General features: G+C 48.7%; 1 protein-coding gene across 2 annotated transcripts; it reads right to left on the reverse strand.

Annotated features, from left to right (window-relative positions):
* Positions 1-1,278: 1,278 nt before the first annotated feature.
* Positions 1,279-11,117, reverse strand: LOC125537113 (small G protein family protein / RhoGAP family protein). Of its 2 annotated transcripts, none has more exons than XM_048700414.2 (10): positions 10,941-11,117; positions 10,236-10,302; positions 9,734-9,978; positions 9,480-9,542; positions 9,364-9,382; positions 8,996-9,094; positions 8,840-8,917; positions 8,503-8,747; positions 2,337-2,493; positions 1,279-1,679 (listed from the first exon to the last, which is right to left on the reverse strand). In XM_048700414.2, exons 2-10 carry the CDS (start codon positions 10,294-10,296, stop codon positions 1,537-1,539), a joined length of 1,110 nt encoding a protein of 369 aa, XP_048556371.1. In that variant the 5' UTR covers positions 10,297-10,302; positions 10,941-11,117; the 3' UTR covers positions 1,279-1,536. The 2 variants fall into 2 exon arrangements, with proteins under 2 accessions (XP_048556371.1, XP_048556370.1); XM_048700413.2 differs by having other exon boundaries at positions 10,830-11,115.
* Positions 11,118-11,565: the final 448 nt, after the last annotated feature.

Raw genomic sequence — 11,565 nt, forward strand, 5'->3', positions numbered from 1 at the left:
AGAGAGCGGCAAATAGGTGCTCTCCCTAAGCCACGCCATGTCGACGAGATGGCGCCATCATGGCTACACAGCCATTCAGCCAATGTTCGGTCGGGAGCCACACCACGCCAATGTTCCGCCAAGAGGGAGGAAGAAGCTGCAGGGCATGGCTGCGCCGCCGAGAGTGAGCAACCACCTTCGCGGGAGGCCACTGCCTCGAGCTGAAACACCGGAGAAGGAGTTGTCCACTGCACAGGCTTAGGCCCTGTTTGGTTCAGCTTTTATCGACGGATTCCGCTGCCGCGCAGCAGAATCTGAACCAAAAAACGAACCCAGCAGAATCCGATTCCAGAAATCCGCTGCCAAAATCTGAACCAAAAGCGAAAACAGTCCAGGACGTGCTTTTCAAAATCTAATTCCGCTACGGGCCAAAATCTAAAAAAGTTGTATCGTTTGCCAAATAACCTACATCTTTTTCACATCAAATTTCCCACAGCTGTTTTTCCACAGCAAATTTTTCATAGCTACTTTTAGAAATCCACAACCGAACCAAAGAGGGCCTTAGCCCCGCAGCGTCGAGGAGGCAAATTTTGGAGTTCCACCCAAGCCGCCACGAAGGGATTAAGTAATATTGCTTTAAGCATAGATATGGATCATTCAATCTCACAGATCAAAGGGTGCTTTGTTGGGGCATGCAACACTCTGTCGCCCGTGCTCTTTCTGCATACAGAACATTGTCAAATTCAACAGTAACTATGACGCAAAGTAATGAACACTTGTAGCCTCTCACTGCCGTCAGACTTCCACGCCTCGTTTCGTGTAACTGTAAAAAACTTATTCCTGCACAAGAAGCAAGGTTGTTACCGACGGAAGTATCAGTACACCATTTTGAAGGCACGGTGCCAACTACGGGCTCCTTTGATTCAAAGAAATTCTTTAGGATTTTTGAAGGATTAAAATCCTTAGGAATTTTTCCTATGCCGGCCCTTTGATTCATAGGATTGAATCTCATAGGAATTTATCCTATGGAATCTTTTGTATTACATTTTATAAAAAATCTAACATCCACTCCAACCTCTTTTTACAATTCCTCTGTTTTTCATGTAGCATCAAACACTCTTTGCTAATCCTATAGGATTCAAGTTGACATGCCACTGCAATCCTATACTTTTCCTATTCCTACATTTTCAAAATCATGTGAATCAAAGAGGCCCTACACTTTCTGATTGGTAATTACCTGAAGTGAATTTAGCAAATGCGTCCACGTCCAGCAATTTGTCTACAACCCAAGTAGTGACATACAGCACAAGAACCATGGTACATTATTGACGAGCCATGTCGAGGCAAATCCCACAAGACAACTCTGTCATGTGGACAATTAATATATACAGTTCCTACTTTTACTCCCACAAAACAAGACAAAAAAAGTTTGGACCAAAATGCATGTCCCCGTGACTAGACTTATTCGCGGCACTCCACTCCATCCTACTACCTGGAACTTGTACATAGCACGAGCTAAATACCACAGAAATCTAAAGAGGAGCCGGCCAGGTCAGGTCATCTCCATACAGTCTCGTTTGCATCCGTGAATATGGGATTGTGATGCTCAATCAAGCACTGGATCACCTCAATAGCACCATAGTCTGGAGGCGAACCATCGTCCAAGGGGATTTGTGACGAAGCATCCACATCATCCTCATCTGCAATCATATAAGCCAAACCACGTTGGATTATAACAGTTAGATAAAAAAGATTAAGGACTAAATTTTTACCACCTCTGCTCACAAGAAAGTCCGGATTGGACCATCCACTACAAGATTGGCCACCTATCCCCCCTCCCCTCTTCCACAACACATAGTAGCTCGAATGTTGGATCAACACAACCTAACTATAACAAGGTTTGGGTCATCTGGAGCATATATAGGTGTCACAAGTCTCTAAGTGGGTCTCTTAGTTGATGAAATGTGAAGCTGGTTTACAGACGTGACACCTATATATTCACACTTGTATATCTGTCTTTGGATTAGGTTGACCCCTCATTCACGGACACTTCTTACTTGGCAGTTTAAAGATGGGTGGCTAAATCACACTTAAATTGGCTTTCGGATTAAGTTTGACCCCTCGTTCACGCCCACAACTTTCTTGGCAGTTAGCACAGCCTCAATTATCAATTCATACTAGATAGTTAGCATTCACAATAACTTGACAACCAGATATAGGGCATCAAGCATGTTTGATAACATGAGTCGAAATATCTACTTAATTGCTTCCCCCTTGTGCTAATGAAGGGAAACCAACGCCAGCCTTCAACCGATATAAAATCTCTGGATTCTCTTAGACGAAATCAATTTACATACCTAGCAAGTCCCATGTAGTGGTACTTGTCGTTGTGTCCACAATTTTTGGAGGTGGTTTCAGTGTGAATCTGAGATGATTCCGCAAATCTGTTCCAGAATCCCCTTGCTGCCATATGATCAAAGGTGCAAACTCCACAGCAAGGGTACGAGAGTCCATCTGCACTGGGCACCAAAAATTTGCTTCGACACTCAAAAGGAAATGAACATTTTATATTAAACTAAATACAATCCCTGACGAATGAGAACAGCTCCAGAAATAGAAACAAACCGTTTCACAAGCAGTCTATACTATAGAAATTACTAACTGTGAAGAACCTAACTGTGGAAAGTTGTACAATGTGGTCTATCAAACCAGATGGAACTGAAAGAATTATCTAGTGAACTCATTTTTGTGTACATTCTTTTTTTTCGAGAAAACGCAAAAGGCCTTTGCATTTCATTTCATGGGAAAGGTAGAACAGGCCTCCTAGGAGGTGAGCGTTACAGAGTCATACAAACTATCAATGGACGTCCCAGGTTGTGGGCAGAACAACCCGAAGCCCCTGGGCTCCAGCCTTAGCCCAACATTGGATCTCGTCCTTGATCCTATCCACTAGCAATTCCAAGGATGGCGTGGTGTTGTCGAAGACACACGCGTTCCTGTGCTTCCATAACATCCAGGGAACAAGAAGCGCGATGGACTTGAGGGCCTTCAGGTGCGCAGGTGGCGTGAGCTCTTTCGCACGCAGCCACCACTCCATGACCGTGGATTCCTGATTTGGAATTGGGGCCGGAATATGCAGCCAGTCAAGGATGATATGCCAGGTCTGGCGAGCAAAGGGGCAGGCCAGGAACAGGTGCTGAATAGTCTCCATGGCCTGGTCGCAATGAAGGCATCGAGGGTGATGCTGCAATCCGCATCGCACAAGCCTTTCAGTAGTCCAGCAGCGATCCTGGGCGGCCAACCAATGGAAGAATTTAACCCGTGGTGGCACCCAGCTCTTCCAGACCAGCTGCCAGGAAGGGCAATGTGTGGATCCCTGCAAACTGGCCGCATAACACGAGCGCGCCGAGTATATGCCGTTGGCAGTCCACCTCCAGAGCAAGCGATCCGACTCGCTCGTCAGGGTGGTGTGACACACTGCTTGCCAAAGCAGCAAGTATTGGCCGATCTCATGCAGGCCCAGGATCCCCTGTATATCATTCACCCAAGAGTTACCTGCCATCCCATCTGCCACCATCCTGATTTTGTGTCGTCGTTTGGGAATGCATTGGTAGAGCAGAGGGGCGACCTCACAGACGGACTGCCCATCAATCCAGCGATCTTCCCAAAACAGCGCCGTCAAGCCATTCCCAATGATCATGGTAGTGGAGGCGAAGAATAGCGCGCGCTCCTCGTGCGAGAACTGCAGGTCGAGGCCTTGCCAAGCACGGTCCGGATCAACATGGGCAAACCACAACCAGCGCAGACGCAGCGCGAGACCAGTGCGCTCCAGGTCACGGACCCCTAGTCCACCATACTCAAGGGGGCGGCACACATGGCGCCAATTGACATGGCAGTGACCACCGCTGGCAATGGCTCGCCCAGCCCACAAGAAGCCTCTCTGGATCTTCTCCAATTGCTTGATCGCTTGATCGTCTTCTTTGGGGGGTGGGGGGGCTAACAGCTGGTGCACAGGAATCGCGTTGAGGACCGATTTGACGAGGGCAAGACGCCCAGCTTTGTTCATGAGCCACGCCTTGCAGGTAGGGAGTCTGGCAGCCACCGTATCGACGAGGGATTGTAACTGGGCGGCGGAAGGCCGGTGCGTCATCAGCGGGAATCGCGTTGAGGACCGATTTGACGAGGGCAAGACGCCCAGCTTTGTTCATGAGCCACGCCTTGCAGGTAGGGAGTCTGGCAGCCACCGTATCGACGAGGGATTGTAACTGGGCGGCGGAAGGCCGGTGCGTCATCAGCGGGAATCGCGTTGAGGACCGATTTGACGAGGGCAAGACGCCCAGCTTTGTTCATGAGCGACGCCTTCCAGGTAGGGAGTCTGGCAGCCACCGTATCGACGAGGGATTGTAACTGGGCGGCGGAAGGCCGGTGCGTCATCAGCGGGAATCGCGTTGAGGACCGATTTGACGAGGGCAAGACGCCCAGCTTTGTTCATGAGCCACGCCTTCCAGGTAGGGAGTCTGGCAGCCACCGTATCGACGAGGGATTGTAACTGGGCGGCGGAAGGCCGGTGCGTCATCAGCGGGATGCCAAGGTAGGTGATGGGTAGATGCACCACCGGGCAGCCCAACTGGGCGATCACCTCATGTCCCTGTAGGTCGCCGTGTAGGACGGTGGCAGAGCTCTTCGCATAGTTAACCAGCAGCCCACTCGCTTTGCCGAACAGGGTCAAGATACCCTTGACGGCGGCTACGTCCTCCGGTGTTACATGGCAGAAGAGCATCACATCGTCCGCATAGAGGGAGATCGGGCGTCGGGGATGTAACTGCTGCAAGATGCCAGCGTCGAGAGCGCAGCGCATCAGCCGCCCGAGCGTGTCCACAGCGAGAACAAACAGCTGGGGGGACATAGAGTCGCCCTGTCGCAGGCCATTGCGGTGCCAAATCGGGGGGCCTGACTCTCCGTTCATCATGACACGGGTGCTGGACGTTGATAGCAGGATCGCGAGCCACTCCTGGAATCTTTCCCCGAATCCATATTGTCGCAAAACCTTGAAGGGGAATGGCCAAGATATGGAGTCAAAGGCGCGCGTGAGGTCGAGCATAAGCATAATCCGCGGGGCCCGAGTTGGTGTAGCATCTTGAGAGATTGCCTCACGAGAATGAAGTTGTCATGAAGGCTCCAGTGGTTGCGGCTGACCAAGCTATCCAGTCTGGGAGCAAGCCGCAAAGATAGGACCTTGGTGAAAATTTTGGCCACAAGATGTATCAAGCAGATCAAACGGTAGTCACGCAGCTGCTGGGCGTCGGCTCGTTTGGGCAGCAAGGTCATGAGGGCTTGGTTGAGCTTGCCAAAGCCACGGCCTCTCATCTCGAACAACTGCTGGAAGACATCCATAAAGTCTTGCCGAACAATGGTCCAGCAAGCCCGCAAGAACTCAGCAGTAAACCCGTCAGGCCCCGGTGCCTTGCAAGCGGGGAGGCGTTTGATCGCGTCCCAGACCTCCTCCATGCTGAAAGGAGCGTCCAGACCCGACAGGTCACAAGGCTCAATGAGCCCCTCCAAGTCAAGTGTGAGATCACGGTTGACGGCCGTGCCCAGGATCCCATCGAAGTGCGCGAAAGCAGCCTGCGCCATCGCGTCCTGGTCGGTGAGCACGTGCCCATCCACGGCCAAGCTGAAGATCCGATTCTTCTGTCTAGGAAAGAGACACTGCCGGTGGAAGAAGCCCGTGTTGGCATCGCCGTCCTTGAGCATGGCAATGCGGGCGCGCTGCCTGGCGATGGTACGCTCCATCGAAGCGAGGCCAAGATATGAGACCTTGAGGCGCTTTCGCACCCAATCTTCCTCCGGTGAAAGTGTGCGATCCTGCTGGGCCTTGTCGAAGCGCGATATGAGCTCCCGAGAGATGGCCAACTTGTCGCGAATATTGCCGGTGGACTTGGCGCTCCAGCTGGTAAGCCTACGGGCTGTAGCTTGAAGGCGCAAACATCAAACGATGAAAAGGGGTCCGGGTCATGAACCGAGCCCCAAGCCACTGCCAGTGTCGTGGAAACCATCAAGCCTCAACTAGGAGTCCTCGAAGTGAAAACGTCTATGCGCCGCGGGCATGGGAGAGCAGTCCAGCAGCAAGGGGGAGTGGTCCAAAACGACGGACGCGAGGCAGCGAAGATGACACTTGCCGTGTGCATCCTCCCAGTCTGAGGTGCAAAGCACACGATCCGGATGCACCATGGTGGAAGGGGACTACTCGTTCGACCACATGAAGCGGCGCCCGTTGAGGTAGACCTCCTCAAGCGCGAGGTCGTTGACGAGGCGGTAGAACCTGCCCATCATGCGCCAGTTCAAGTTGTTGTTGTTCTTGTCCTCGTCACGCAGGATGAGGTTGAAGTCACCACAAAGCATCCATGGCCCGGGGCAAGGCGCGCGAATCTCCCGCAACTCTAGCAAGAACGCAATTTTGTCCGCGTCATCTTGGGGTCCATACACGACCGATAGCCACCAGGGGGTGCCCGAGGCCGTGGCCACTCTGGCCGAGAGGGCATTCGTGGTGAACAATGGGTATGTGATAGTCACGGCCCTGCTCTTCCAAGCCAGCAGGATGCCACCCCGCATGCCGAGTGCCGGGAGTGTAATCATTGAATTCTGAACCGAGAGTGTCAAGAACAATAGAAGAACAGAGCAACTCCATCTTAGTTTCCTGCAAGCATACAATGAAGGTGGCGGTGGTGTCCAGCAACGAGCAGATGACGACACGCCGGCTACGCGTGTTCAGGCCACGCACGTTCCACACAGCGATCTTAAGGCCGTGATCCATGGATAGTGGATCGACGGGATGCGGGGGCAGGCACCACCTAGGTCGTGCATGCGACCTTGACATGTGCCGTTGCGATCGGCGGGTTGGACAGGCATGCTGGGATCTCGCGATCGACCAGCGCGGCAATGGCCTTGAGCACCGCGAGTGGGATGGGCACTGCAAACATGCCGTCATAGGCCTTCATCTCGACTGGGGTGATCTTCTGATTCGTCCCAATGATCCCCAGGGTGCGCAGGATCTGGACATGCGCACGTCTCTGTGGTGGGCGGTGGGCACCGAGCGGCCGCGACGGGGGGTGAAGTTGAGGGGCCTGCGCGGTTTCCTCCCTGGTGTCGGCAGGGCCGCGACAATGTGCTTGGTAGCAGCGGCTAGGAATTCACCCAGCGTCAGAGAGCCTGGCGCAGAGGAGCAAGCGCGTGACCGACGCATGGTGATCGGCGGGGACGCGAAGCGCTCAACTGCAGGCGGGCTAGGACCCTGGTGGGCGCGTTCTGGCGTGTGGGGCTCCACGCTGGGCCAAGTTGCGGTGGGCTGGGCTTGAGGTCTTTGCAAAATTGTCACCGGGGGTGGGAGCCCAGCGTCTTCGGTGGGCTGGGCCTGATGTTGCAATAGGATTGCCACCAGGGGAATGGGACCAGGGTGCTTTCAAGAATCACCATGTTCTCTTCTACTAAAATACATTGAGCATGTTTGTGTTCCTAATTGGACAAGAAGTGACTGAAATTTACAAATGGAGAGTAAAAAATTAATGTTGAAGAGTCATTTCAATTACATTGCGGCCCAGTGAAGATTTGTGATGTCTAAACAGGAAATGGCACTCATCGGTGATCAAAAGGTTACTACATACAATCAGCAACTTGGTTTCATGGATAACTCTATAAATACTAGTAGTGATTTATGGATTAAGTGTTCAATACATTCTACTACATTTTACAGGTAGTTCATGCTTATTTGAGTGTTGCTTTAAATCATGTACAGTGTATTATATGCTTCATTCATTCTAGGTAATATCTATCATACCTGAATATATGTACGGGTAATGTGTTGTATTGTATATAAGAATATATCAGTAGTATATATACCACTTTTTAAGTATTGTGTACATTTTTTAGTATACTGCTTTATACGTACAAATATTAAGTCATTTTCGAAATATACTAAAAACTATGGACTCACCTGCAAAACAATTCATGTAGCTCGCTTTGGAAAACCTTAGATATGGTATGTGAACATACTCAACATGATAAAGTAGTAGATATACTACCACATTGTAGCATATGAGATGTGGCTGTAACTACACCTGATAGTAGAACGTATTTTCCCTAGATCTAGCTGTTATTGGAGAGTTGTTACAGAAGGGGACCAAAAATAAACTAGCACCATAAACCAAGAATCGGCAGGTCAAATACCATTTTCTAAGACTAAGTGATGCATGAGCCATTAGTTAAGTACACAGTAAAGAAACAATGTTAGGTGGAGATTAGTCCTTCCTTGTCAGAAAATAACAATGTTGGTCCTTCATGAGATTTAAAGGGTGGTTGTCAAAGTCATTGCTGAATGCCAGCAATCATGTTGATAGATTTACATTCTGCAGTAAGTTGAACTTTACTATTTTTAGTTCCAATTTTTTTCAGTCCCGAAGCATCAAAAGAGAAACAGCTAAAAAAAGAATGCAGGGATAAAGTACCAAAATAAGGGATGAGGCATACCATGTTGAGTGCTGATTTACGGCTTACTCTTAGTAGCAATGCTGTAACAAATTCTAGTGTCATGTAGTTCACATTTGGAAGCTTCTTCAGTATGTTCTTAAGATCATCAATGCTAACCCTCGCATCTTTAAGCTCATCATAAAGAGCAAATGTTGTAAGCGGTTCGGGGATGCTGGCAAGGTAGCACTTGATCAGTGCAGCTACATCAATAGGGCTAACACCATCAGGCAAAGATGCGCCCGAATCTGCAAACAACAAACTCATAAAACCCAGAATACAAAATTTGCTAGAAAAGTTAAGTCAGAATATGAGTCAGGTGACAAGGGTGCCCCCTTACCCTCATTGTAAAGTGAAACTAGTTGCTGAAGAACTTTTCTGTCGCCTTCAGATTTGAACAAGTACTCATTACTCAAGCCTAATCAGATAGTTTCAGCCGTCAGATCCAGTACAAAATATGTAGTAAGAAACCAGTCTGTAATTTCAGCGATTTCACCTGATATAACCAAGTGGTCTGCACACCTCACCAGTATCAGAGGCACAGCTTTACCAGATTGCTCCCGTTGTACAGTGGCTTCAACAGGAACACCAAAAACTGCAAGCTTACAAGGCAAGGTTATTGGCAACCAATGAGTTTAAATGTCAACCATTAATCATCGGCAGACAGAACAACAACACATGCAGAATAGCATAGAAGATTTTGTTAAAATAAGCCAAGCAAAGAAACATGTTTATCATGTAGCTACATATATGTTGAGAGCTGCAGAATTTCCACTTTTCCAGTATGATATAAGTAGGTGCGCTAAAAGCCATGACAGATATGAATTCCAAATAAATTCTTAAGGCAATGAACTGTAAACTCACCATCATTGCCCGCAACTCCCTGCGAAAAGCAATAAGAAAGTAAGAATCAGCATACTTCCCCAATAAAGTGAGATAATACTGCCAAGTGCCAGGTAACAGAACTTCAAATCACAAACCTTCTGCCAGCGTTCAATATTGTTCAAAATAGTTTTGCTTTTGTCCGCAGTTTTTTTGGCAGCCTGCAAGGAATCACGCCGAACCACAAAAGTCAGTCTCACCAAGTGTTTTTTGGTAACACGGGGAATCATAGAAAGCATGCGTTCCATTTTTTTTTTGAACCATATAATAAATTCCATATTTGTGATGGAACAACTAAAGCTACAAGTGAAGAAAGAAAAACTTAAGTAAAATTTTGCCCCAAGGCACAGACCTCTTCAACTTTAACCTTTCCCACCGCGACCTTCTCCTTTGTCTCTGAAATGCCCTTCCTCAGAATCACTCCAGTGTTGGCAGCAGCAGAGATGAAGCGCTCCTGCACAGTATCTCCTGGTTGTGGCGGTCGCTGTCTAGCATCCTGGAAGATAGCCCACCGACTCTTCACCACTGTTCCAACCTTACCGGCAACATCAGCTATATTATCCCCTGCAGATTGCCCTGCCTGCTTCAGCTTGAAGCCTGCCCCAAAAACATTCACACCCAACATTCAGTGTCCCAAGATAGTATGAAATCGATATAAATAACTAGAACACAGATATTGTGTGCTGCCACAAAACAGTATTTCAAGTAATTTCAGAAGTGCACGAGACAATGACCTACTTGAAACGGCGGGATGGTATACATTTAGTTGTTATACACCAGTTGGAGATGAGTAGCCATGAAAACAGCATGATCTAGAGAAAAGCAAGAGAGGGTTACAGTACGGCTGCACTTACTAGATGAAGAGAAGAAATCGGTGGCCTTCCGCCGCCATTGAGGCGATTCCACAAGCGGCATCACCACCTGCAAAACACAGCATGCGAATAAAGACAAACGCGCCGTGCAAGAAAGAAAGAAAGAAAGAAAGACACGAGGAAGGAGCAGGAACACACAAATCTGAATCAATGGTGTGCTTGGCAGCAAGCAAACTGTTGAGCGGCACATTGTCTAAAGATAGAAATGACAAAAATCATCAAAAGGATCGCTAGGTCCTACCCCACCCCCACCCAAACCAGGTCCAAGCTAAACTAGTGACAGATTAGATCAACAGACCCTGCCAAGACACGAGCATGAGCTCACCGGCTAGTGGAAAGTAGCCAGTGTAAATAAAACCTTAACTAACCGAAACACGGGCAAGGTCGACGCGACCAAGACAAAATCCCGAGCGCTGGTCTACCCACCCAACCCACGAAATACCATGAATCCAACACCTGAACACAAACAAACGGGGGGAAACACACAGCGCGGGATACTAGCTGCCGACGATTTAGCGCCGCAAAGTCGAGCTCGCCCTGCTTCGATCGCGCGAAATGGTTGGGGCAAGTGAGTACCTCTCTTCCGAATCGGATGGGTTCGGATCGAATCGAGGAAGGAAGACCAAGGTGATGGGGAGGGAAAGGGAGAGGACTAGGCCGCCGAGAATGAAATGGAAAAGAAATTACCGGGAAGATTTTTGTGCCGTGCGCTTTGGATTCGAGAGAAGAGTCAATGGCGGAGGCGATAACGGTTTTGGGTTTGCCGAATTCCGCTCGTGCCTATCCCGTTCCCAATCCCGTCCATCCAGCCTCACTCGTCGCTCTGACGGCTGACCAGTTCACTGCCGTCTCTCTCTCTTCCTCTCCAGCCCGGCATAATCTCCCACGCTGTCATGTGGGGTCGGAGCCTGTCTGTGGTCGTTCCTAGAAGCATCTACGGTCTGGACTGTTGGTATTTCTTCTTTTAACTTTTTAGCACTTCCTTTTAAGAACTGGCACTAACAAAGAAGCATGTCCGTTGCAAGTATTTAATGAGGAAAATGTGCTTGTGGTAACATAATACTTCCTCCGTTCGAAAATACTTATTATCAAAATAAATAAAAGAAGATATATCTAGACGTATTTTAATTCTAGATACATTATTTTTCATTTTGATGACAAGTATTTCCGGTCAGAGGGAGTATGTTACTGTAACATAGCGCTTCCTGAGGCAAAATGAGTCTATGAGCTAATAAATAAAGCAATCTATGACATTATTATTATGTTACTTTACACTATAAAGATAGTAACTTAGACTAATGTCATATGCATG

The sequence above is a fragment of the Triticum urartu genome, chromosome 2A (genome assembly GCF_056163025.1).
Source record: "Triticum urartu cultivar PI428250 chromosome 2A, HENAU_Tu73, whole genome shotgun sequence".
In the NCBI taxonomy this organism is placed as follows: Eukaryota; Viridiplantae; Streptophyta; class Magnoliopsida; order Poales; family Poaceae; genus Triticum; species Triticum urartu.